A 27,911-nucleotide genomic window follows, 5' to 3' on the forward strand; every position below is an offset into this window, starting at 1 on the left:
AATACTAAAAAGATCTGATTACATGACATAATATATAATTAATACCTTAGTATCTCTCTTGTTGAGAGACAAAACCATCAATGTTATCAGATGGTTTCTTCCGAATCATGATCATAGACGGACACAATCTAATGTCTTCGTAACTATTCAATCTAAAACAGTGATCGGTAGAAATAGTCTTTCCATACCACTCAAAAGTGAATTGATCGTCTCCTGCGCGACATCACTTTGACCATGTGATGATGTCCTTTTCCGCTAATCGCAACCCACAAACAATACCCCGTTGACTCGCGCGCCATCACAACAGTTGTTTGGATACTGGTGCAGCGCAACCGCTTCCGTCAGCGGCCGTGACGGTTGACCCCAACTGTCAGTCAACGCACGGGAGGGGTCCTTTGACCCGCAGAGCCAGCGCCCACAGGTCAGAGTCAAACCTACCATTCCCTTGTCAATTCCTCCTCCATCTTCCTCTCCATGACCTCCCAAAGTGATCACCATCTGTTCCTCTGCTCCGGTTGTTCTCCTTCAGGTGTTGGGTCTCATGGCCAGGATGGGCAGCGGCAACATACAAGCCAAGCTGGTAGGTATGTCTTCCCTTTACTCGCCTTCTTGGTCTAAAACCTTTATCTGCTCTTGTTGATCTCTTTCTTCTTGTACTGTTTGATCCAGCCTTTGTTTTAATGGATCAAGAAGAGGGTGGCATGTTCCTGGTTGAATCATAAAGAACATTGGGATTAATTGTAACCTGTTTATGACATTAAGAAGAAGAAACCAGAATCACTTGACTTGTGTGTGCGTGTGTGTGTGTGTTTAGATTTTGTATACTTGAACATTAACTGTGTTAGCGCTAACTTTTGTGGTTGAATGAAGTTGTTCTGGATGATTTATTGCTTCACATAAAGCGTTATTAGGGTACAAGCATAAATATGTCCTAGAAAATTTTGTGCCTTGTAACAGACATTGCATGAACTACAGTATCATCTTGGTTGGAGATGAAATGTATGATTTATTGCCAAAATGAACTACATGTTGACATATGATGCAAATTACTCTAGATATGGCATTGCATTGGCTATTGCTGAACATATGTTTATATCTGCTCTATGTTCTGTATCATTCAGATATTTGTGTCTGTGTTAAGTAGAAGTATCAGTTTGCAACTCTTCGACTTTATTATAATATCTGCCCTTATAATACCACCACAATCATTCTTAGACTGAGAAAGGACATTGCAAAAGTTTAGTATAATCTGCAAACCTGGAATATACGGTCAGATGATTTTGAAGCTATTTCCATCCAAGCTAGATTTATTTGCATTTACCATTTGACATTCTTTTAGACAATTCTCAGTCATCAAACTCCTTCTGCCACCAATATGTAAAATGATGAAATAAATAATTACCTTTTTTGGATTTGAGGTTGATTATAACATTAAAAACTTGATTTTCAGTGTGCAATATGCATTAATATCTATTACTTGATTTTTAGAAATACTGGGGTGTAATTGTGTGAAAATGACTGTTGAAAGGAAGGCTGGCTTGACTTATTGCTTGTTTTAGTAGCTTAGTACTTAACCTGTTGCATAAGGCAAATGATAATTCTCAATTGGAAAGAGGCATGGAGACTGTACTGTGGCAAAGATGCCATAACTTAAGAAAGCATGAAATAACTTGCATAGTAGTCATTCTACATGTCAACAAGCACTGATTGGCAGCTCAAAACCTGAAGTCAGGATCCATACTTCAGAATAAAGCCACAAGCAAGAAAGAAATTTATGCAATCATCAGATCCCTGCAGAATATGGAGTTAATTGCAACTGATATAGTGACTAATTCTCAAATATTTTTGTGCGGCTTAAATTATTGTCTTGGACTTAGTAATTAAAAGCATCTTATCTAAATTTTAGAAAATTTGACCCAGTGGCTTATGTTTTGGACATTTGCTAAAATAATATAACTCTTGCAGGTGCTTCTTGGAGACATGGGAACTGGAAAGACAAGCATAGTCCTGAGGTTTGTCAAAGGCCAATATTTCGATTGTCAGGTCTATAAATTTTCACTATCTTCTTTGATTTCCTCTGAAATAATTCATAGAAAAAAGTATTCAGAGAAACTGGGTGTTCATTTCTCAGGAATCAACAATAGGAGCTGCATTCTTCTCTCAAGTTCTATCACTTAATGAGGCTACTGTAAAATTTGATATATGGGACACAGCTGGGCAAGAAAGATATCATAGTTTGGCCCCTATGTATTATCGTGGTGCTGCTGCGGCTATTGTTGTCTATGATATCTCAAGCATGGTACACATTTTATTGCACTAATATCTACAAGTAAGACTTTTTTTTTTCTTATGGCAACAAAAGATGGTGGTGAGTGTGCAGTTTCTTGAGATAGTAAACAGACTTGACTGTAACTTCATTTCCTCACAAAAGAAAGTTCAAACAGATTTTTTTTTTCTAAAAGTAAAAGTTAGACGAGATTATAATGAACCTAAAACCTTCTGCTATAAATTATATTTAGAAATGAAATATATAATTTCCTAATATAGGTAACAAAATATTTTTTTCAGTATCGAATGATGTGATAAAGTTCAAATATTGTTGTAGAGATCAGAATATGTTATGCAAGTGCCTACCTGTTCTCTTGGCTTTTGCTGTCATTATAAGGAATAATAAGCTGCCTTGCTATATAAATTGGATTTTCCCCTGCAATCTACTACTATACTTCATTTTTCTTAGTCAACACAAAAGTCTGAAACCTCGGATTTAAAATGGTTGTTTTTTCATTTCCTTTCAGAGTGATAACTTTTTCCTTTGAGACAAAATCATAATTCTCATGTGAGACATGTTAGGCTACATGTTAGGCTCCATCTTTTTATCATTGTGCAACTTTGCTGGTTCTTACTCATGATTCCATTTCTTGTTCATGGAAAGTATGCAAGAGTTTTTCCTATGCTGTTTTCTGATTGCCACAATAGTTTCTCACATGTGCTCTCTATATTGACACAATTTTGGAAGTTTCTTTCACATAGTTCCTAGTAGTCATGCATATTGGCATCATTTTAGATGAGATACATATGGTCACACCTAAAACAAGCATTGGTATCACCAATGATTACCATCATTATCATTATCATCCTGTAGTTGCACTGGAGTTCACATATCACATGAGCTGCAAACATGGTCCACTTCTTGTCAAACTAGCTTAAACTAGCATATGCAGGGGATAGATAAATTGTTAGATTACTAGTGCTTAATTGCTTCAGTTGAAGTTTGGCAAGTCCTCTGCTCTTGCCATTTCTCTAGTTCTTGGATATTTAAGTAATGGTCGATGCACATAGAAGAAGAAGAAGAAGTCCTCTGCCCTTGCCATTTCTCTAGTTCTTGGATATTTAAGCACTGGTCGATGCACATAGAAACATCAGGTTTATATGTGATTTTGTGTTTTTGAGCTTTCTACATTTTACAACCATGTATTTCTTCATTTTATTTACAATATGGGTTAGAATCCTCAGATTAACAAGTTGTTCTTTTTGGCACAGATCTTCACTATACATGAGATTTTGTATGGCACATATGGGTGCATCAGTTATGTGGTGATCATTAGTTTTTGGACAAGATTCAATGTTTGGTCATTTCAAAAGAGAAACTTATGCATCATCTAAGAACTAAATCTTGTCATCCTTATAGGGGAACTCTCTGTTCTTTGATTTATTTGCTTTACACTGTTGAGATGGATGATTATGTTTAATTCAAGAACATATTTCTGCTGCCCGCAGGATTCATTTATTAGAGCAAAAAAGTGGGTTCAAGAACTTCAAAGACAAGGTGACTTTATGTCTCTAAGATACTAATTTTACCTGAATTAGGATTATGTGCAACATGTCAATTATTTCACTCCGTACTTCAAAAGTTAGATATCTCTTATAAAGCAAATCATCCCTGCCATTGAACTTTTTCTTGTCTCAAGTTTCTGAGACAGATTCGCTAATGTTGGATTCTTTTATAACTAAAATCTATACAAAATATGTTGACTAGTCATTTGCAGACAATATTATAGTTGTCCTTGGCTCATCATGCATCTTAGTGCTTTTTATAGCTGCTCCAACAGTAGGAGTGTCAGACTAGTTTTTGTATATGAAATTTGTCACCTGAATCTGCATTCTGTGTTCTATTGAGTTATAATATCTCATATAACTTGATAAAATTTTCACTATTCTAGGAAATCCATATCTAATAATGGCATTGGTGGCAAACAAGGTTGACTTGGAGGCAAAAAGGAAGGTGGGATATGAGGTAAATGACCACCTGTTTCTGTGGTGTAAACTCTTAAATTTTTGCTTTTGATTCCTGTTACAATCAATATGGTACAAGAACCTCAAATTACCCCGAAAAAAAGAAAAAAAATTAAACCTGCTTAACAATCACCATTGTGCCTATCTCTTATGTTGAACAAGTCATCACATCCAATGATTCAGATAACAGGCAAGGGATTGACATTCCAAATGAATTATATGTTTGTATCCATTGTCATCATTTCTTGCAGTGCCAATTCATCCTTAGGCTATTTATATCCAAGAGCAAACAACTAGATATGTAGCTTCAAACTCAAGCTGCAAATTCTGTATTGGGTTAAAAGTCCTGTTCATTACAAAATGAGGCTATAAAACAAGCAAACAAGCAGCAACTGCATGTGAATAAGTTGTATATCATAAGATATGCTTAATATGTTATAAACTTGAGCTATAGAGGCAAGCCTTAGAAACTAAAAGTTTCAAATTAAGTAGGACTAAGACTGAATATATAAAATATAATTTTAGTGATTCTAGGAATATATGAGAGAATATAGTTAAGTCGAATGGATAATAAAAGCTTTAGGAGAATATAGTTAAGTTGAATAGATAGGAAAATATAGTTAAGAAGTCCCTCTAAGTAAAAGTTTTAGGTATCTTGGATCAGTTATCCAAAAAGATAGAGAAATCGATGAGAATATTATTCAGAGAAAAAATAGGATGGTTATTGAAGACCTTTGATGGTTGTTCAAATGTATTTTTCCCCTAGTAGTGAATCTGGTTCCTAGGATCTTTTACTTATTCTCTATATGCTTAGACTCTAAACTTTAAAGCAATAAGTGAGTATTGCATAGAGGTTACTTCATTATATCATGTGTTGTACACTTTAATTATCCTTCTCTATTATATTGACGAGTGAATCATAACGAAGCCCTCGTTTAGCCTCAAACTAGTGAACATTGAGGAGTATAAAGCAAATGCTAGCCAAGAAGAGTTTCCTTGTTCAAGAGTGCTTAGCGAGAATTGTTCTAGTTGAAGTTCCCTGAGTCCTAAGGAATGCCATAACCAGAGAGAAGAAGTAAGACAAACTAAGCTCAGATGTAGAGAATCGTGGTTCATTCCATCATGCTTACATATTGTAATTAGTCTAGTGTCCACCTTTCCTAGTTCACTTTGTCAAGAGTCCTATGTGATCATTGGATACCTTTGAGATTAAAAGAAAAATTTTATAAGACAGTTATGAGACTAATAATACATTATAGATCTAAGTGTTGAGCAGCTAAGACACAACATATATAAAAAGTTTATGTTATTGAGATGAAAACGTTGACATAGATGTATAGAGTTACTAGGAAATATTGGAAAAGAAATATTTTTATCGATGACCAACTAGGTATCACTTCGATAGAGGATAAGATGAGAGAAAATTGTTTAAGATAGTATAAGTATATACTTAAAAGACCTTCAGTTGTGATAGTCAAAAGAGATAAAATAATTAATGTAAATAGTATACGAAAAGATAAAGGAAGACCTAAAAAGACCTTAATAGAAACTATAAATAAATATTTAAGTACTTTGAACTTAACTAAACATTTGATTTTTTATAGATCTCAATAACAGTAAAAATCCATATGGCCTGCCCTAAATATTAGTGGGACTTATGTCTTTGTTGTTGTTATTGTATACATGATATGCATCACAATCTACTCCAAATACTAGTAAATCCTACAAATAGGATTGAGTGTCTATCATGGAATGAAGGTAATAAATGAAAATTTATATACAGCATCTTCATCATTCTTAGATAGGAAAACAAGCAATCAAGCAATTAAGTAAACCCTGTGGTGAAGCTTCTACGTGAAATGCTCAGTGACACTACTAATAGATTTGCATGCTGAAACTTTGGATACATCTCAGGAAGGCTTGCAGTATGCACAAGAGAATGGGTTGTTCTTCATGGAAACTTCCGCGAAAACAGCAGAAAACATCAATGAGCTCTTCTATGAAATAGGTAAGTTTGTCACCGTTCCTCCCTCTTCCATTGTCTCAATGCATTCAACACAATCTTTGCCTGCTTTTTGTCATCCCGCACAGCTAAAAGACTAGCTAAAGCCCGGCCATCGCGATCATCGGGGATGCGGTTGTCCAGTGAAACGCAAGACAGGGGAAGAAGGCTGTTTTGCTGCTCAGGATGATTACCTCCATGGCATGCTTGAAATCTTCACACCTTTGACACTTGATGTTGAATGTCTATCCATTTAAGTTGTCTGTCACACATGAACTCAGTACATTGTAGCACCACAGTATCCATGTCTGCATAGTTTCCTATTACTAAAGCTACTACTGCTATTATTATTTGATGTGTTCATGCAATCTATTTGATTTGCAACTCTGATATAAAGGATGAGGTGAGAAGTGTTGGAACATCAAGTTTAGTATTGTATTTAGGTCAAGAATTTGGTTTAAGAGTAATAATCAAGTTTCTAACTGCGGCACTCCTTGGATGACTTCTTTGATTTGGAGGGGTGTGCATATGATCTGTCACTCCTTTACACAGCATTCTTGGACTAACATGACAAGTAGGTTTGATCTGACCTGACTTGCTAACTAAAAGGCTATCAAATCTTCGAGAAGCTGATATCTCTCATGATGACTCTCTCAAGAGGAGTCTTTTATATGAGGATCAACAATAACATTTTGATTTCTATTTACTATTTGTAGAATGGTGAGTCTTTATGTGAGGATCAAAAATAAGATGTTTGGTTTCTATTTACTATTTGTAGAATGGTGAGGATAATATTCTTAAAATAAAAAATATTTTAAAAAATATTCTTCTCTTTAGCTCATGCTAACACGATAGATTTGATTGATTGAGCTTTGCATATTAAATTTTAATTGATCCGAATAATTGGGAGACTACAATGGACTGTCTGTTGGATTGAGACATTAGAGCTTGTAGTAGTAATACTTTTTAATTATGTAAGATATTTTATAGATATGATTGAATTTTAATTATGATTACTGGCCAATAGTTTAGAAGTCCAATTATGATAAGATTATTTAGGAGATGATCATGATGGGAGGGACTCTCTTAATTATTTATCCTAGACTTTTTGCTCTTGCCTATAAATAGATAAGACCTCCTAGAGACTCAATGTGGATAGGTGATATGACATTATTGAAAGATTACATATATTCTCTCATCTCCCCTTGTATCATCTCTCCTTTGTCTCTAATCTCTAATTCATCACTCATAGTGGTTCTACGTAGGATAGGAAGAAAGGTGAAGACAAGTCTAGCTTTTCTTGCAGATCAACATCACTGTAGCTTTCGAATTTGATGATGGTGTACTTACAGATAAGATAAAGGTTTTTTTAGTAGCATCGAGAGGCACGCATAACAAATTTGATCTATTGTTATTTGATTTCATTTTCTAACATTATTTTTTTTTCACATAATAGCATAATCATGATTTTTATGCTCACAATTAGTATTAGAGCCATGTTTTGAAATCAAATATTTTAGATCGTAAAAGTATTTTACATCTATTTTGTATTTAGATATGTTTATTAACATTATTCACTTGCGAAAAAGTATTATTTGGTTTTGATTTATGATACTTGAACGATTTGTTTATATAGTCAATCTGTTTTCTATCTAGTTTGTATTCTTCCTTGCTTGTGATGGTCGACCTGCCTTGGTTGTAGGTCGACGTCAAAAGCTGCAGTACCTAACGGCTGCGCAACGAACGCGAGTGCATAACTACACGCCGCAGTGACTGTGGGGGTCGCTAGTCGACACGAGTGCACAGCTACGCATGGGATGATCCATTGGCAGCGCTCGATCAACGGTGCACCACGGAGGTGTTCTATCGGTAAGGAATGAAGTGGTTGGACGCAACGACATGCCGCAACGACTGATGAGGTCACCGGTCGACCGTGTGAGAAGAAGCATGCCACAACAGATAGTGCATAGGCAGTAGATGGCCACTGCACCATCGACACGTGACTATGAGGGTGGTTGTGAGTTAGGGTTTCATTTATTAAAATCATAATTTTACTATACTTTTAATATTTTTACCCCTCATAAATTAAATATTCCCATTATATATCCTTCATAAACTATAATTTTACCCCTCAGAAATTTAAAAACTTTTTAACTTTTATCCTCAATTATAAAATTAAATAATTTAATTTATTTTAATTAAATGTTTAATCAAACTTGATTATAATTATATTTTGATTACTTGATTGGATTTAGATTCAATCAATTAAGTTTTGATCGAATTTAGAAAAAATCAAATTTTGATTAATTTTTATTTTGATCAATTTTAATTTTAACAAACCTAATTAGGCGAATGGTTGATCCAAATCTATGAGCCCAATTTGGATAGCTTAATTCTAGGTCTACCCAATTAAATATAATTAACTCGTCTAATTTAGGAATCTATATGAAATTAAAAAATACATAAATTATGATTTCTTTTCTATAGTTTTCTCATATGATATATTGATAAAATTTTCATGCGATAAATAAAAATCTAATTATTCATTTTGGATATTTATTTGGTTATTCACATATATATATTTAAAATTATGAAATAATATTTATTCTTTATAGAAAGATATGATTTATGCTTCATCATGATTACAATTATTATATAAAATTTTCTTTATATTGATTAATATTATAGCGACCAAAGTGGCTTGGGATGGTAGACTTATGGAATTTAAATTATAATAAAAGTTGTATTATTTATAAGATATTTTAAATTATATTTTATATTATTGATTGGTTTTATATCCACCAAAGTGGCCTAAACCAATAACTTATAAAATTATATTAAAGAATTACTCTTAAATAGTATCAAAAAAATATTCACAATGATATACATAATAAGGAGATTTAGATAATCCCAAAAGAGAATCTACTTCAAATAATTATGTTATTGTATAGGATGATACGGTTTTGGATACTCAAAGGTAACGACATTATTTTATACGGATGGTATCAACCTCTATATATACTTTTGTGTGAATATTAGATATATCAATATTTTATCTAAAGGTGAAATAGAAATGATATCAATTGTCCAACATTTATTGAAAAACTTAAAATATTAATATTATATTATTTTATTATAATGACACTTTTATCATTGTATTTTTGTAAATATTCATATATTTTCTAGATTAAATTATTATAAATAACTTAAATATATGTAATTTACATTGAGTGTGTTAAATCTTGATCGGACTAATTGAAAGGATTATAGATATAACTAGTAAAAGTTCTATGGAACAAATAAATAAGAGAACTAGTTGAGAAAGATCTAAACGACTTAGTTTTATGATAATTATTAATGATATTTAGATTTTAATATAGTCTATAACTAGCTCATTCGAATATTTAAAGATCAATTTAAATTTATTGATAAATCATTGGTTTATATATTAATAAATGAACTGATTGAAATTTAATATAATAATATTTGAGAAATTTAAGATTATATCCTTAATATACCTAACAAAACTGTAAACTAAAAAACATTGAGCATGAATGTAGCTCAGTTCTTCCTTATACAATTTATTCTTAATTGTATTTCTTTCTAATTTGACCCATTTAAAATTTATTATAATAAAATTAAAGATACGTAAAATTTAATGAGTTAACTAGTATATATGTTTAGAAAGAATTAATATTAAAATAGTAAAGACTCATAATATTTTAGATATTATCAAAAAGTAGATAACAATAAAAAAATTGAACCATAAATTATCTGAGTTTATAAATAGCTCATAAAATAAAAATCTTCATAGGGTGCAACTGTTGTGACAAGAAAGATTATGTAAAAGAGAATTACAAGGTTTTGGTTTGAATGAGAAATGCTTAAGTTTAACCTTTGTATGATTTAAATCCAACATTACAAAAGTCCTTTTCTAATACTTGATAGATTGATACTGATGCTTCAACTTATGTTACTAATAATAGAGATTTATTTTAATACAAAAATAAAAAAATATGAAATATTTATTATTATAAGGAATCATCTTAAAACAAAAGTAATAGTAGTCAATACTTATCACTTATGCTTAAAGATGATTCATTTGATGTTATCTTCTTATAATTCTAGAAATTTAATTTCTTTATATGAAATTATTGGGATATTATTTTTTTTTTAGTGGTTGTCAGCTAAGTATATTCATGATTCAATAAAAGTTAACTTTTAAATTCTACATGATGGTTTGTGTAAAATTAATATGAATTTTAAGTTTACAATGATCATAAAATCAAATATTATAATGAAACGTAGTTTCATGAATTCCTTGAGATTATATATGTTTATATCCGTGGATCACTCAATATTCCCTGTTTTAGTGGAGAGACACATTTTATCACCTTTATAGATTACCTATTGAGATATGATTATCTAAGGTATCAACTGTTGACACCTTTAGGTGTACATAAATATAGTCAAGAGATAACTAAATAGAAAAGTTTAAATTATCAAATCTAACAATGGTGGTAAATTTATAATATTTATGATGAGCTTAATCATTATTCTAGTTCTTAGAAAAATAAGGTATTCAATATGTCTTACAAGATGTGCTACAGCATAATGAAATTATTGAAAGGCAAAATTGTACTCTTATAGATATGATTAGGAGCATGATGGATTATTCTTTTATACCTAAATCAATGTAAGGATAAAAATCTATAGACAATTATGTATATCTTGAATAAGATTTTTAGTAAGTCAATTTCATCAACTTTTTTTAGTTATTAATTGATATGAAACCTAATTTAAGGTATTTATATATTTAAGATTATCTTAAAGATATAAGGATCTTCAATTCACATAAAAGGAATTCGGATTCAAGAACTATTTTTGAAAATGTTATTATTTATCAAAAAAAATTTAAAGAGATATAGATTTTATTACCCTAATAATAGTAAAAGGATAGTTAAATCTAGCAATATAATATTCCTAGAAAATAATGAATTGGTGAGAATAAAAATCTTAAAATTTAATCTTGACATTGAGGAGATATATGTTGATACTCCTTTATTATTTTATATTAAAGAGATTGTTATTCCTTAAATCATTAAATGGTTTAATAAAAGTAAATAACAAAATAATATTAGTGAACTTCTATATAATATTGATATTGTTATTGATAAACTTATAGAATAATCATAATCAATAGTTTTGAGAATAAAAGGAAATCTACTCTTTTTTAATTATGTAGTATATATAAGAATCATATTATAGTATAGGAATCAAAACGATCCCTTATTGTTTTCACTAAGTTATGAAAAGGAGTGATTCTGAAAAATAATATTATACAATAAAAGAAAAGTTGAAATCAATTACTAGAATAGTGTTTGGGAACCCATTAAATTGCTTAATAACCTTAAAAGTCTCTATTATACAAACATGACTCGAAGGGTAATATCGAATGATATAACAGCCAAACTTATGATCAAATGATTTACTCATGAAAAATACATCGATCATACCAAGATTTTTCTTTAGTTTTTTAAATAAACTGATTAAGAATCATCATGATATTAGTGTCTCATTATGATTTTGAGTTACACAATTATATATAAAATTTCATAATATCATTATTTCTTTTAAATTTAATAAAAATATTATACTTTAATATTTATATCTGAAGGTTAGTGGGAGCTACTTTATTATATTAGTCTATATGTGGATAATATTTTACTTGTCAACAAACTAAAAAGATTTTCACCAAGAATTTTAAGATGATTGATATGAAGTATCTTATGTTATTAGCATTGGGATATTTAGAAATAGATATCAAAGATGGCTAAGATTTTAAGATTTAATATATAACTTTATTTAGCAAATAACATTAGTAAAAAATATTAATCAAAATAAATATTTTTAAAATAATTTTAAAAAATAGATAAATTTTTTTTTATGTATGTGCAATTGGAAGTCTATTGCATGCTAAAGCCTATACCAAACCAGATATCAATTTTATAGTCGAAATACTAGGTATATATTAGAGTTGCCTAAGAATAAAATATTAAAATATTATAAAGAAAGTAATAAGATATCTAGAAAGATTATATGCTCATATATATATATATATATATATATATATATATATATATAATTATATTAGCTTGAAATGATAGTATTTTCACATGTTGATTTTATAAATTATCTTAGAAAGTTCACTTTATATTTTATGTATATTAGTTAAAAGGATAATTTATAGAAAAATATTAAGTAACATATTATTACATTATCACTAATAAAAGCTGATTTTGTGATATGCTTTGAGGTAATTAATCAAACTTTATAACTATAGATTTTTATCTCAAGAATTGGTGTGGTCAAACTCAATTACCAAGTTGTTGAAGATACTTTGTGACATATCAAAATAATATTCTTCTCTATAGATAACAAGTACTCTAGTAGTTCTATACAATATGATATAAAGTACATGATGGTTAGAGAAAAAGAGTCCAGAAACAATTAATATTAATTAAAAACTTTAATTTTACTATATTGATTGTTAATTCATTCGAGGACTTACAACCTAAAGTGTTTAAAATAATATGTTATTATGATTAGGTTTGTGACTAACCCATAAAAGATATAGTAATACTTGTTTGAGTGGACATTATAATTGATATTCTTAGTTACGTAATTAAAATTATTTATTTTTTTGTTGATATTTATGTATGTGCATATTATGGTTAAATATATATAACATGATTGTCTTGACAAGATAAATTACAAAGGTTATTTTAGACTATATTAAGAAAAGTTAACAATGTTATGACATATAGATTGAAGTATGACATAAATAATATACTACCGATCGTTATGACTCGCATTAGTAGTCAAATTTAATATGCTATTATGTTTATTGGACTTTTTGTCCTGTTTTATAAAATTTGCATGCGCATGTAAAATGGTTTTTTAAAATTTCATAATCTAATTAAATAAAATTATTTTTAAATAAATTTTTTGTTTAATTATTTTAATTTTATTTTTTTATATCTTATCAATTAATAGGTAAAATGTAAGAATATTAAATTATATGACCTTATCTAACTAAGGTATATTATAGATATGATTAAATTTTGATTACGATTATTGAACAATAAAGAAGTCTTAGGAGTCCTTAAGAGATTATCTTGATTGAAAAAACTTTCATAATTATTTATCCTAGATCCTTGCTCTCGCTTATAAATAGATAAAACCTCCTATGGACTTAGTGTCGATACATGACATAATATTATTGAAAAATTATATATATTCTCTCATCTCAAATTAGTCACATGAATCAATCATTAATATAGCATCTTTTTTCTCTCATCTCCTCCTCGATTATTAATTCATCGCTCATAGTAATCCTGTGAAAGATAATAGGAGAAAAAAAAAATGAGTCTAACTTTTTGTACAGATCGAGATCGATATCACTATAACTTTTAGATCTAATGATAGTATGCCTATAGATCAGATATTTTTTTTTAAATAATATCAAAAAACATTCATCATAAATTTATTTTATTATTATTTAATCTTATCATAAATTTAATTTATTATTATTTGATCGTAAAACCAAGCCGACATCTAACATTAAATTTTTTATATAATAATATAATCATGATTTTTATGCTTACAACTTCATATCCTAAAGCTTTCACTGTACTCTGGTATCATATTCCATTCATCAAGCACATAACTCAAAGGTATCACAAGAACTCAATTAAATGAAAGCTTCACCATATCACCATAACAAATAGTAAATCCTGAAGCTGACAAGGAAATCATGTGATGACTATCATCCCAACCAACTTAAAATTGACTTCACATAACACAAGCTTTCAATGATTATTGCTCTATGGGTGAAGTTGGACATACTTCATTGTAAAGGCCAGCAGAACTGCATTACTTTCCTGGTTATGACATCAAACATGCATATCAACAGTAAACAACTCACTAACTATATGTGCACTTAGAACATGGACTGGTAACATTTAATATTGTCTTAAATTATAGACAGGTAACCCCAGACAAACTCAATGAGTACAAACAAACTCTCAAACAATAAGTGACCAAAAGATTGTGGGTAGGATCAATCATATGAAAAGCTTTCATTTGCAACTGCTAGCTCCATCGGATTTTTTTTTTCTTTTACTTCAAATTATTACAAAACTATTTTCTCAGAGTATGTTTCTTGGCTTATTTATACATGATCACACTTTCTCATATCAGGTAATCCGATAGTTCTACCAGTTCAAATGAAAAGGTGACTTGGGAGAGTGGGGAAATGGGGGAGAAAAGCTATCATATCAATTACCTGACAGCTGGTAGAGCAAGACCAGGAGAACAACATTCTTACTCGTACGGGAAATGCCTTTCCCTTCTTATCTTAGGTGGGACTGAACCAGGGCCCCACCGCACCATTCATATGGCCGTTACCATGGATTCCGCCTCCATTTGGGATTATAGATGGAGGCATACCAACAGCCATTGGAGGAGCTGAAGAATATAAGCCATGAACTTGTGGAAGAGAATGCCCACCCACCAGCGAATTGCTACTACTTTTCATCTGCTGAATCGCATGGATCTGCCTGAGGCCTTCTTCATGAATACGGGCAAGTGTCTCGAGTTCGTTCATTGACAAGGCTTCCAGACCTGCACCGTAAAGTGGGGCATGGCGTGACATTTCTTCTTGCAGTGAAGCTTCAAGTGTATGTATATATTGCTGCAAAACAACAAAGAGAGATGATTAAGGGAAAATATTTGGAGTCCATCAAAAAGTTAAACATTATGATCAAATAGCATTAAAATGTAGCTGAATGTGAAATCTTTTTGCGGTCTATTGAAAAAGGGAACACAATTATGGATCGAAGTACTTATAAAGCATAAATTGCACAAGCAACTAGAGCAACATCTTTAGTAAAGGAAAAAAAGGGAACCAATGCTGAATTTGCTGGTTGTGGTACAAAATGTCTAGCTGATTCAAGCAAGTAAACATGTATTAGTTAACTTTCATTTACACAAGCAAGTAGAATAACCTCCAATTCACTTAGTGATCGGAACTTCACTGGTTTCATTTTAAAAAAGTCCAATTAAAGCAAGTATTGGTTGCTTGACTGAAAAATTAAGATTATTATAAATAAATTCTTGGAAGAGAAAGATAGAGAGTACACAAAAAAAATAAAAGGTGCAAAAAAGGAAGAAGCTAAAATATAACCATTATTTGGCCAATTACCAGAGAAGATAACAAAAACGACTACCAGAATAGGTTCCTAAGAAGTCTAAACCTCCTACAGAACCTGTAATGAAGTGTGGAAAAACAAAAGATATTCTGGCACAAATGATTATCTGGTATCGCTCAACATAACAATAGTGTCTGGATCTGTATCTGAGAGTTTGATCTGATGAAAGGAGACAAAAGAAGCTACCCATACAAAAGCATACCAATTCCTTCTATGTTAGTAATCATGAAGGTTCCCAAATAATACAAATCCCAACTTTTTTGGAGGTCAAAGAACAAAAAGATTTCTTCAAGGTTAACTGATCAAACGGCAAAACTTGGTTCCCTCCTAAATCACAACTCAAAATCTGAACATAATAGACTCAGGACATGACTCCACTTATTCCTTCAAGAGGCTACTACCCTGAAATGGTTAAAAATAAACAATTTTACCAACCTAAAATCTTGATGGACAATGGCACATTCTAACAACTATGGATTCTGAAAATTAAATACTGAAAAGAGTGGCCTAGTGCACAAAACTTCCACCAACACAGGGTCTACTAAGAGTAAATACATGCAGAGAGCCTTAACCATATAGGTAGATAACTTGTTTGTCTAGCTTGAATCCTAGTCCCCCAAGTTGCAAAAGAGTAACCTATAGTACCAAGGTTTGCTCTCCTATAGATGCAAACACGACAAGGCTCAAAGTAATTTTCCACATGCCTTGTTTAATATGTCAAAATCATCGTCTTTTTATTTTGTCATTATATCTTGATGCAACTAAAGCTTATTTCAATACCCATTTAGGGCTTTGGTGGACCATTGAAGAAAGAGCAATCATGCACAATGCCATGACCATAAACATACAAGGGAACTCAATTACTATGAATTAAAATTTACAGATTACTTGAAATCGACCATCTCTCAACACAAGCACTTTAAAGCTCTTAATCCTTCTCATTCAAATAAAGTTCTTGCTTTTAGTACATCAAATCATTTCTTGTTTAATGCAGTCAAACTTAGTTTTGCCCACAAGAAATTATACTAGTAGATACAATTCTTTGAAATGGTTTGTCCATTGCTTTATAACAAATTCCATTTTTCATGATCCACTGTGCGAGTATTACATTTCCAGATGACAAAAACCATTTCAGCCAGCTCATCCATGCTATACTTATAAATGAGAATCAAGACAGTTAGCACCAAAGGTTGCTCAAAAGATCTCCATTCCTTCAACTAATGTTGAAATTTAACACATGCATTACTCTAGAGCACATTAGCAACTATAAATTTGAAGAATAATTATGTTAGTGGTCCAAATTATTTGTGGCAGATGTCATAACCGACCCAGAGATTTGAGTAGCTCTTGCATTTGATCACTTATGGCTTCATCTTAAGATCAAGATAATGGCAGCAATAGCACTTTGTAGTGGGACATGTATTAAAATGTAAAAATCAATGTACTGTTCAGTTTTTATTTAATTTTTCACATCTTAAGTAATAAATAATATAGCCACAGTGTAGTTAATTTCTTTTTATTAGGCATATTCAGACATAATACCAATGATATCATTGCTTCAAGGAACATATGTTTGATCCACATAGAAGTTCTCTTGATTACAATAGCAAATTGTGGCTCCAAAAATTTGGTAAGTACAAAAAAATGTAAGAATGCTATCTCTCCAGGTACATAATACGAGAAAGTTATTGATTGCTTTTATTATTAAATTGTTTTCTTGAGCCGCTTGATATGAAAATAAGTCAGAAAAAACATAATTCATCAAGGTACCAGGTTAAGTGAGGACTTCCATTTTAATGCCTATATTTTACCATAAAAAATGAAACATTGGCAATGGCAAGGACATTACTTATCTACTTATTCTTTACTAGTTCTCGACTCTCATTTTTCCTTTTGCAATGCTTGACACGAATGTGGTTCTTCAATATCCAACCTTTTGGAAGCATAGTTTCTTGGCACCATTTGTGAATCTTTCCTGTTAATTTAACGGTTTTGCCTAACTGGTATATCCTATAGCTTTAAGTAACCCACATTGTTGACCCTAGCAACACCCCATAACGCACACAACTAACTCTCTTTTGTCAACTTTATTCTCTTTTTTAGTTTCAAGTTGCACAAAACAGAAAAAGACAATAGCTACTGTCAAGAAACAGTTGAGGTATCATGTTGTGCTGTACAACAAGTTCTGTCTTAAATATACTAGCAAAGAGTCTTCACTGATATCTCATAAACTGGTGATGTAATCATCCCATTAACATACAAAAATCCTGCTACATGAGGACACCTTAAGAAATCCAGAACATATCAGGTCAGTAATGATATGCTATGAAGTATGAACAATGAGTAAAACAGAGAAACTTGTACTATTGAATTAAGACAAGGACAAAACCTGGCATGTTTGCAACCTCGCTTCCATTCCATCAATATATGCTTCACAGCGAGCAATCTGTTCTTCCTTCTCCCTTTTTTCTCCTTCAGTTTGTCCAACAGTTTGTGTTAAACGCCGCACTTCATCTTCCAGTGATTGCCTGACTTCCTCTCTTGTCACTGTCTCTGTGGCATATCGCTTTAATTCTTCATCAAATCTTTTACGTGCAGCTTCTGCACTTTTCAATCGTTCAGCCAAGGCATTTTTCTCCTTGACTACTCTCTGCATTGGTTATAAGGTCAAATTAATTGCTGATACCAACTAGAACCATTGCCTAGTTATTGGTTGTACAGTACACACTACAGAAAACATATAACAAGCTAATTCTTATGAAGAAGAAATGCAAGGAATTGATAACCATCACAATGTCACATTGACATGAAAGATAATGGTATTTATTAGTAACTTATGCAAGAATTCAGGCCAAATAAATAACAATAATGTGATTGTTATAACTGCCATATTGAAATAAAATAATACAAATATCAATCATGTAATTTAATAGGACTTCCGACCATGAACTATAATATTCCATAACTAAAAAGTTACAGTTCATTGTCTGTGTAAAACAAAAACTGAACAGAGAATCTTTCGTTAAATAACATTGTAATACTCTCATTTAACATAAAAAAGTACTGTAGAAGAAAGTTTTATTCAGAATATATGTTATCTAAAACTAAAGAAAAATCAAATTCTACAGACACATGAAAGATCCAGAACCATAAAGCATAATGAAGCTGGTACCCAAAAAAGGGAAAATAATATTGAAGAAACCAAGAATAATGAGCAAGCATGTCAATTGAGACCCCCCCATACTTGCAAGTACAATATGCAACACATGCATAAACAAATATATACACAGCCATAACTCAGATTGTTAGCCTGAATCCCTTCACCACCACTTCTGTTAATTTGAGAAGGAAAGATTTGCCATATAGTCTATTAATGAAGCATTGCTTCATCACTAATACAATAACAATTATACTTACATCACCTGATAAAGATAAAGAAATCCTTAGGCAGTGTGTTCTCTAATAAAGACTTCTAGTTGGTTTAAACAAAAGGAAAAAAAAACCCTAATATAAAGCTTCTCAAAATTTTCAATAACAGTCACCTAGTAACCAACCAATTAGAACACAATTAAAAAGTTCAAAATCCTAGTTGTTGTAATTTTGCAAAAAATCCAAAATAGTTTATGCCCAAGGTCCAAAACAGCACTGTCTACATACATACTGCTACTTTGTTCAAAAAATTTCAAAATTTGGAGGGAAAAAAGCAAAAAATTGTCACAACTTGCATGAGATATGTCCAATGGATGTCACAATGCATGGTTATGTTGAGTCATAAATGCTTCTTAAATGACAATCAGAAAAACTAATGCTTCTAAATAACTAGCAAAACACGTTTTACATATGAAATGACAAGTCAAATTACAATGTCAAACGAAAGCATTCAGAAAGGATGTAAAATATCTTTTGTTCCAATCAAGCATACACTACCTTTAATTCATCGCGCTTCCGAGTTTTCAACTGCGAAAGTTGTGTCTCTGCGTCATGAAGGCGGTCCTGAAGGCCTCTCCTGTCAGCAGAGAGCTTTGCAATTTCCTCATCTTTCTCTGATCGAAGCCATTCCAACTGATTCTCGACGTCAAGTATCTGCTCAGTTAGTTCCTTCCTTTCGCGAGCAAACTGCTCCATCTCAGATTTTAACTCAGCCTGCCATTCAAGAAAATAACCAACTAAATAATTAGACGGCAATGATATAAGGGTACAGTTTAATGTAGCCCAGCAACTCAAACAAGAAGGTAGGGACCTTAAGACTGTTTGTAGTTGCCTCAGATTCATTTAGCCTTTGGGACAAAGCAGCTTTTTCATGAGCAAAATTTGCAATTTCCTCTTGTCTTTCCTCTCTAAAACGAACATTTTCATCCTCGACGGCACATATCTGGTGCCAAAGATTTGCACGATCAACCTGAGAAACTTCAGCAACCTCTCGTAATATGTTCAAAACTGGTCTAGCTATTCCATCTTCCTCCCTAACAAGAAATACCAAAACATCCATATCTATATCAACTACGCGGCAACTATTGGACACATTAGTTGCACGTTCTACAAGCCCCTTCAACATCCTAAATCTGTAATGCTCCTCAGCATATATTTTGAACATAATGGCATAAAGCATCCTCACAAAGTCCTGGACTCTGGTATCCCTAGAAAGAGATAACACTTCACCAAGAGAAAGAATTGATGCGAAATCATCTTCTTGGACAGACAATGAATCAATATTTTCATCTAACAGGGCTTGCCTGTTTTGTGAATCATCCACAATAGACGTAGATTTAATGTTCAACCTTTGAGAATGGCGCCTTTCTAATACCAAAGCAACTGATTGCAGCCCAATGGCCCCTCGAATTAAAGCTCTTTCAAAGACCTGTGAAACTTCAACAAATAATCCAGGTATGGATAACATCTCTACTAAAATATAAACATCAGCGTGATTGTGACATCCATGCACAACCTGATCTTTCCCCACATGCATCCCACCAGGAGAAACCCCATTTGTACCATCAGCATAAGTACCACAAGATATCGTGCAATTACCATCAAGTTCACTATCAGAGTCAATATCATTTATAATGGCTTCAGCCACATCTGCGCAAGTATGGAGTATTTTTGTCAGAATATGCAGAACACATTGAGGAACTTCAGTACCAAGACTCTTTAGTCTCAAACGAAAAGCTCTGACCTATAGGCGGGGCAAAAGAAATCAGAAAGACAGAAAGGTCAACAACCAGTCTTGAAATATACAATGTATGAAAATTAATTCAGGTCATCCAGAAACTTCAAACATACAGCTTGAGGAAGATGCTGGCACTGTGATGCAGCTTTGAAAACAAAACTCATTGTTGCTACAAGGGGCTCGTCACTGGAATCAGTCAACAACTCAAAAGCCTGATATAGGATGCGTTCCCATACCTCACTTCCAAACTCCAACTGGCCCAGAGCACCAAAAACCTTAAAAGCAGATAAAATAGTATTAGGCACCATATATTAACAGCATAACATAGCAATTCATGCATATAAAGATTAAAATTCTTCCAAGAAACTACTAACACAAGGTTTGTATGTTATATGTGGTACATCCAGGAATAAATAGCATAAAATATAATATAGAATGAAATACCTGTAATCGCAACGAAGGCTCAGCATCTGGCTTTTGAAGGCAATCTAAGAGTGCACAAGCTGCAAGAGAATGTTCTGAAGGATCAGTCAATTTGGGTATAAGGGCAATTAAATCAGGCTGAAGATGTTTTGGAGCTTTGTCAAGCACAAGAATAATCTTCTGGATTGTCTGAGGCCGCCTTTTAGGTTCGGGGCATCCTTGTGGCACAGCACTATCCAGGGCTCTCAATGAATTGATAATTAATCCCAAAAGTTCCTCAGATTGTTCAGGCCATTTTGTCTAAAAAACAATTATTTGTAGAGCATTAAGTGAAGGATAATATCAAATTCAAAGATGATCAGAATGTTAGGGCTAAAATATACACAGTACCTTTGGAGCTCGAACAAAACCATCATCTGATGGTTCATCCCTAGCAGAAGTCTGAGGAGGAAAAATGTGCTGCTCCTGGTTAGTTTTCTGTACAATCTCACCTGTGTTCAGTTGTGAGCTCTGTACCGCATAGGTGTGGCTGATTTCTTCTACTCCAGGTTCCAGTCTCTGGTACATATCACATCTTGCATACTCTGTTGATACTTCACTATCACCACTGTGTTCTGGTGGAGTGTTAGCTCCATTTGATCCAGGAGAAGTTTTGGAGCTTGTTTCAGAAGAATCATACCCTGTTCTTCCTTCTGATGTTTGACAACACTCCACCATTATATCTAGGAGTAAGTCGATGATAGCTTGTTGCAAGACTTTAACCCCCATCAACAAATTCATCAAGCTTGGAGAATTTGCATCACCCTTTAAAGAATCTTTCTTGCCACAGATACCTGAAGACAGTTTAGTAGGAAGAAGCAAGCGCTTGACTTTAGCAGGGTCATCAAGATAAACACGCAGACCAGTCAGAAATCCAGCAATTGCACCAGCATCAATTAGAAGCTTTTCTCTTAAAGTAACCTGGGGTTGAGAGGGGTTATCTCCATAAGTCAAATGGAAACCTGCTCGTGAGAGAAGGTTTCTGAACATGTCTTCTTCATCTCCACTGATACCTTCACTATCCTCAGACTCAATAAGTTCATCTGGGTCTGTCGACAATGCATCCTGCTCATCTTCCGAAGCAAAAACCTGACAACAAACATCAGAAACCCAAGCTTGCTTACACAAGTATACCAACAAGATGAGCTCATTTACTTGTTCTATTCAAGGAAAATTTGGCAGGCAGAAGAAAACATGTCAAATATCAAAAAACCTGAACTGTTACATGTAACTGATGCAAATGAGCATAGATAATATGCATTATGCTAGCTACCAGTAAACCTGGCATACATATACTAGAAACACAGAAGATGGATACATCGGCGCTAAAAGAAATCTGCATTTCATTTCACACGGCTTGACATCATAAACAGATCTTACAGAGAGGAAACATTAACATCTAACACACAATTTATTTAACCAAGAGAAGCATAGAGTAAACAGACTGATTTTACAAATAAGCTATTATAGCCACATCGAGGTTATTAGCTAAACAAATTGTAGCATATTTTCTTTCCTTAATTGTAATGATGGAATTAGTGACAGAGTGACACTCTATCCACCTTCAGCAGATTATGAAATTGAACATTTCAGTCCCTGATATTTGTGCTAGCATCACCAGTCACCAACATTCTCAACAACAGACTAAAAGCTTTCTAAAAATTGAAACTTAGCTATTGCTTAAATAAGACTCTAATGCAGATCCTTCTTTAATTTTATTCAAATCAAGTCATGCCTCTTTATAAAGGAAAGCAACAACAACATCAAACTACATCTTCATAGTGGAAAGGTCTGGTAAGAAGCAAATACCAATAACTAGGTCTTGAATATTGTGGTTCACCATAGCAACCAGAACATACTAGTACATTATGGTACTGGTACACAACTATACTGTAAAACTTGCTTAAGTTCTAAAATCAAACTAATATCCTAATTTTGTTGTAGCTTACTGGCCAATATTTTTCCTAGTACCACGCCCACTGGTTCGTGCTGATCCGATATGGTTCTGGCTTCTCAATATTGACCAGAAAAATACAATACAGTTAAAAGAAAATCATTAATACAAGATTGTGATGCATGAAAGGGTAATGATCATAAATACCACCTAGAGACATTACCAGCAAAACAATAGAAAACTCCTGATGTTAAAGTTATCTGACAAAAAGTAATATTAAGTATTAACCATCCTTCCCAGATGTACACAAAATCGTGATTTCATTTGCATGTTTTTTTCTCAGCCTAGGAATTTACCACAATGCATTCAGAAATAATGGAGTTGTTTGTTACCTAATAATCAGATAAGCTGAAGTCAATCAGGTCATTGAAAAATTAGTTTGGCAGAACAACAACAACAACAAGGCATCTCAATTTCATGAGTTATTATTTCTAGTAGAGTTTCTTAGGCCATAGTCTATGTCTCATATCGTTGCAGAATGACAAATTAACAACTGTGATATATTCCTATATCAGTGATAAATGATCAAAGTGGTCTGAACGTATATGGCAAGACTTGCAAGGGGAGCTCCGAAGGAGGATGGAATGTAGAAATAGGTGAAAAGAACAAGGAGAATAAGAAAGCAAAGTTGTACTCATATCTTCATGAGATAATTAGATATTAATCTACCAGATAAAAAAATCTCAAAATGCCCAAAAACAAAAAACAAAATTTCTAAAACTCATGTTCATCTAATTGTCATATAAAACATCAGCATGGTTTTGACAACCACCAGACGTCTAATGATGATAGAAAGAATCAATTTACAAATTTAGGTTTGACAATGGATAATAGTAAACAGGCTCCATGTAACATAATACAGAAGTATTTCCTGAATTTATCTTACCTCAAGATCTGAAAACTCAAACCAGGGGCAACAATCTAGGATCTCACAAATGAATACCACAGTGTCACGGACAAGAAATCCTGCATCTGATTCCATCAAATCAGATACCTTCATAAACTGCAACACTGAATTGTTCCAAGTTTTTGTGCAGATTGAAGATTCCTTCCAAACAGTTTTTGCAGGATTTTTCTGGTTGACAACAGCCATTCTGTACCGTACCCATAAGTTTTTGTCAGGATCAGACCCAGAAGACTGATCACTTTCCAGGTATATACAAATCATATCAAATGACTCATAGACACCTGCAATGTAGCCAAAGTAAATGTAACATATATAAATTCCATAATGAAAACAAGTATATCAATATAAAAAATTTAGTAAATCTAGATCCTTAATGTACCTATTCGGAGCTCACAACCCCCAGCTTGAAAGAATTTGCTGAATATCTTGCGTGTTTCCATAATCTCCTTGAAGGACAAAAAATTTTCCACCCTCCACGTGAATGATCCTCTCTTTGAAATAGCATCAATTTGAGAAGCTGAACACATCATAGCTAACTCAGGTTCCGTATCATTAAATTCTTGCATTATAGAAGTCTCCTTCAATATTAAAACCTCAGCTGAGAAAATTACAGTGTCCTGAACAAGAAACCCAGAATCCTGATCAAAGAGACTAGTCAAAGTCACAAACTCACGCCAGCCCCAATCTTTTGCAGCCTTCGAATATCGATTTTGTGACTCCTTTGTAACAGATTTCTCCTCCATTTTCTGATTTACAACAGACAATCGATGACTTACAAAGCAACTCCAATCACTTGCTGTGTTGCGGGAATCTGTGACTTCCAGGAATACAGAGAGGTGGCATGGTGGTTGAGACTGCCCTGGTGCCCATCTCAAATGTAAGAGAAAAAAAAAGGTGAACTCGATCAGTATGTTTATTTCATCACTTACCTCAATTAATGAATTACAAACATTCCAATTGGCATGTGACTAAAAAACTACGATCCACGTGACTGCATTTTTATACTACTGAAGGGTATCTCTTTGAAAGTTCATCCTACTGTCTAGTTGCTTCAATCAAAAAAGGTCACTACAGAAAAACAAACTGGCCATAAAGATTCGGTATTAGCAATGAAACTACGTAATTTGTACCTAAGTCTCAAGAATAGCATCAAACTTAGAATACCTTGCAGCTAAATGATAAATATTAAAGAAAAAGCAATTCTGCACAATCAAGGTATATAAGATTCACCTCTGAATGTGAGAATAATCCGTGAACTGAATCTCAGTTCCCCAAGAGGATTGAAGTATTCCACAAAGGAATACTTGAAGGATTTGTTACAGCTTCGTCAATCAAATCCCACTCTCAAGACTAAGATGATTATGATGAGCTTACCCCTGGGATAAACAATAAGGCGACAGTCTCGGTTGCCAATCTGGAACCTCCTACTCTTAATACAGAGCCCTGTAATCTTGCGCTTCTTAAGCAGGTCCTTGAGCCTCGTGAAGTTCTCGATCCTCCATGTGAACTTGCCAAAGTGCCCATCCGATTTCCTTGCTGCCCCCCTCCCCCCGCTGCTGCCCAGTAAAGGTCCAGAGTTCTTCGTGAAGTTGCTCGATTCCCTGATCACATGGAAGGACGTGCTAAAGACGGCAGTGTCATCGACAAGGAACCCAGCGTCTGGCCCCACGAAGTCCTCCATGCGCATGTAGTCGTTCCACCCAAGGCTGGTGTTGTCGCCGCCCTTGTTGTCGGCGGCGAATCGGCCGTAGGAGTCACGGTGCATGTGGTTCGACCCGGGCCGCTGGTTCAGCACCGACATCCGGAAGAGGCACCAGCAGCTGCGCTCGGGGACAGGGGCCGCAGGGCTGGCGGCCGCGGCCGCGGCTGTCTTCTCGGTGTCCTTGCTCTCGAGGCACATGGAGAGGTGGTCGACCCCAGCGACGGAGCTCTGGTACACGCTGATCCTGAGGTTGCAATCGCCGGCGGGGAACACAGGGCTCATGATCTTCTGCGTCTTGATCATCTCCCGGAAGAGGCTGAAGTTGTGCACCTTCCAAGTGAACTTGCCCCCGAGGACATCGGCCGGGGGCGGCTGGGGCTCGTGGTCGCGGCTGAACGCGACGGTCTCGTGGAGCAGAAGGATGTCAGCGGTGACAAGGAGGGAGTCGGAGGGCGGGAGTAGGAAACCGGATCTCGGGTCGAGGACGGCGGAGAAGGGGGCGAAGTCGCACCAGCCATGGGACTTCTTCTTGGAGGAGAAGCGGTGCCAGGAGTCGCGGGCGACGGACTTGGCGTCATCGAGGTGATTGGAGACGGAAAGGCGGTAACTGGCGAAGCAGTCCCACTTGTTGCCGCCGGAGGAGGAGGAGGAGCCGCGGGGGTCGACGATCTGGAGGTAGAGGGAGAGGTAGCCCGGGAGGGCCTGCGAGTCGCCGCGCGGGTACACCAGCAGGCGGCAGTCGTAGCCGGCCACCTCGAAATATCGGCTCCACACGGCGCGCGCCTTCGCGCGGGGGAAGTGCGGGACCGCCCACCGGCACACGGCCGAGTGGTATCCCCGCCGCTCCACCGTAACTGCATCCTGCCCTCCCACACCTGCGCCGGCGCCGCCCGGGTCCCGGGAGGGAGGAACTAGCGCCGCCGCGGGCTCCTCGGCCGCCGCGATGCTCCCGCCCCCCAAGGGCGACGCGGCCGCCGCAGGCCGCGGCTCCACGGACGGGCTCGAGAGGCCGCCTCCCGATGACGACGTCGACATCGAGTCGGCGAGATTGTCAGCCGCCGCCTTCATCGGATCGATCGAACAAACGATCTTATTGTTCCGTTTGCGGGTTTCAATTGAATCCGTGAATTCAATATGTGTTCGATTGCTGGGTTTCGGGCATTTGGGGGCAGGAAACAAGAAGAAGCAGAAGAAGAAGAAGAAGAAGAAGAAGATGAAGAAGAGAGGGGTTGTCTGCGTGCGCGTGTGTATGTGGGCAAGGCTATTTGGGGGGAGGGCAGTGGAGGGGTCGTGAGCGCCGTAGGATATGATGCCACAGCCTCTCTCGCTTCATTGTCCTAATCTTTATATTATCTCAATTTAAATGTATGTATGTACACATATACGTATATCTATGTTGCATAATATACATACGAAGTAAATGCTATAGTATGATAAGACCCTAAAGGTCTTATCGTCGCTCTGATACCAAATGATAAGACCCTAAAGGTCTTATCGTCGCTCTGATACCAATTGATAAGACTCTAAAGTCTTATCGTCGCTCTGATACCAAATGGTAAGACCATAAAGGTCTTATCGTCGCTCTGATACCAAATGGTAAGACCCTAAAGTTTTATCGTAGGCTCTGATACCTAATGATAAGACCCTAAAAGTCTTATCGTCGCTCTGATACCAAATGATAAGACCCTAAAGTCTTATCGTGGAAGAAATGAGGATGATAATGATCGCTTCGAGGGGATCGGCCTCCTTGATCGCTTCGAGGGGATCGGCCCTCCTTGATCACTTCGAGGGGATCGACCCTCCTTGATCACTTCGAGGGGATCGGCCTCCTAGGGTTTGTCCAAAGACATAATAGTATTTTTCATAGATTACTGAAAAGAAGTAGTTACATCCCTATTTATAGAGTTCCACCCAGAGTCCCTCAGGACTTGAACTCTAATAATAAATAAATATTAAATAAATCTCTACTTGACTCTAACTAAACCAAATCGACTCAATAAACAACTGGACTAAACAGACTCAATAAATATTATTCAAAAGCTCAGAAAAAGGATCCTAACATAGTACTACTCCAAAGCAATCTTGATAACACATATTACAACAACCAACGGTGGTGTTAATAGCACTTACGAAGCGAACTATAATCTAATAG

The 27,911-nt window shown here is 34.6% G+C and overlaps 2 protein-coding genes across 4 annotated transcripts; one reads left to right on the top strand and one right to left on the bottom strand.

Moving 5' to 3' along the window:
• Positions 1 to 447: 447 nt before the first annotated feature.
• LOC135585078 (ras-related protein RHN1-like) lies at positions 448 to 6,658 on the top strand. Of its 3 annotated transcripts, none has more exons than XM_065109749.1 (7): positions 448 to 584; positions 1,966 to 2,043; positions 2,132 to 2,299; positions 3,778 to 3,826; positions 4,221 to 4,294; positions 6,208 to 6,301; positions 6,385 to 6,658. In XM_065109749.1, exons 2-7 carry the CDS (start codon positions 1,981 to 1,983, stop codon positions 6,483 to 6,485), a joined length of 549 nt encoding a protein of 182 aa, XP_064965821.1. In that variant the 5' UTR covers positions 448 to 584; positions 1,966 to 1,980; the 3' UTR covers positions 6,486 to 6,658. The 3 variants fall into 3 exon arrangements, with proteins under 3 accessions (XP_064965821.1, XP_064965819.1, XP_064965820.1); XM_065109747.1 differs by having other exon boundaries at positions 448 to 580; XM_065109748.1 differs by having other exon boundaries at positions 448 to 580; positions 6,208 to 6,529.
• Positions 6,659 to 14,405: 7,747 nt separating this feature from the next.
• On the bottom strand, positions 14,406 to 27,052 carry LOC135612921 (uncharacterized). The gene is made up of 10 exons (XM_065109750.1): positions 25,432 to 27,052; positions 24,437 to 24,916; positions 24,037 to 24,338; positions 21,548 to 22,285; positions 21,179 to 21,457; positions 20,848 to 21,009; positions 19,808 to 20,740; positions 19,495 to 19,710; positions 17,957 to 18,217; positions 14,406 to 15,050 (listed from the first exon to the last, which is right to left on the bottom strand). Exons 1-10 carry the CDS (start codon positions 26,825 to 26,827, stop codon positions 14,715 to 14,717), a joined length of 5,103 nt encoding a protein of 1,700 aa, XP_064965822.1. The 5' UTR covers positions 26,828 to 27,052; the 3' UTR covers positions 14,406 to 14,714.
• Positions 27,053 to 27,911: the final 859 nt, after the last annotated feature.

This window comes from Musa acuminata, chromosome BXJ2-5, assembly GCF_036884655.1.
Source record: "Musa acuminata AAA Group cultivar baxijiao chromosome BXJ2-5, Cavendish_Baxijiao_AAA, whole genome shotgun sequence".
Classification (NCBI taxonomy): Eukaryota; Viridiplantae; Streptophyta; class Magnoliopsida; order Zingiberales; family Musaceae; genus Musa; species Musa acuminata.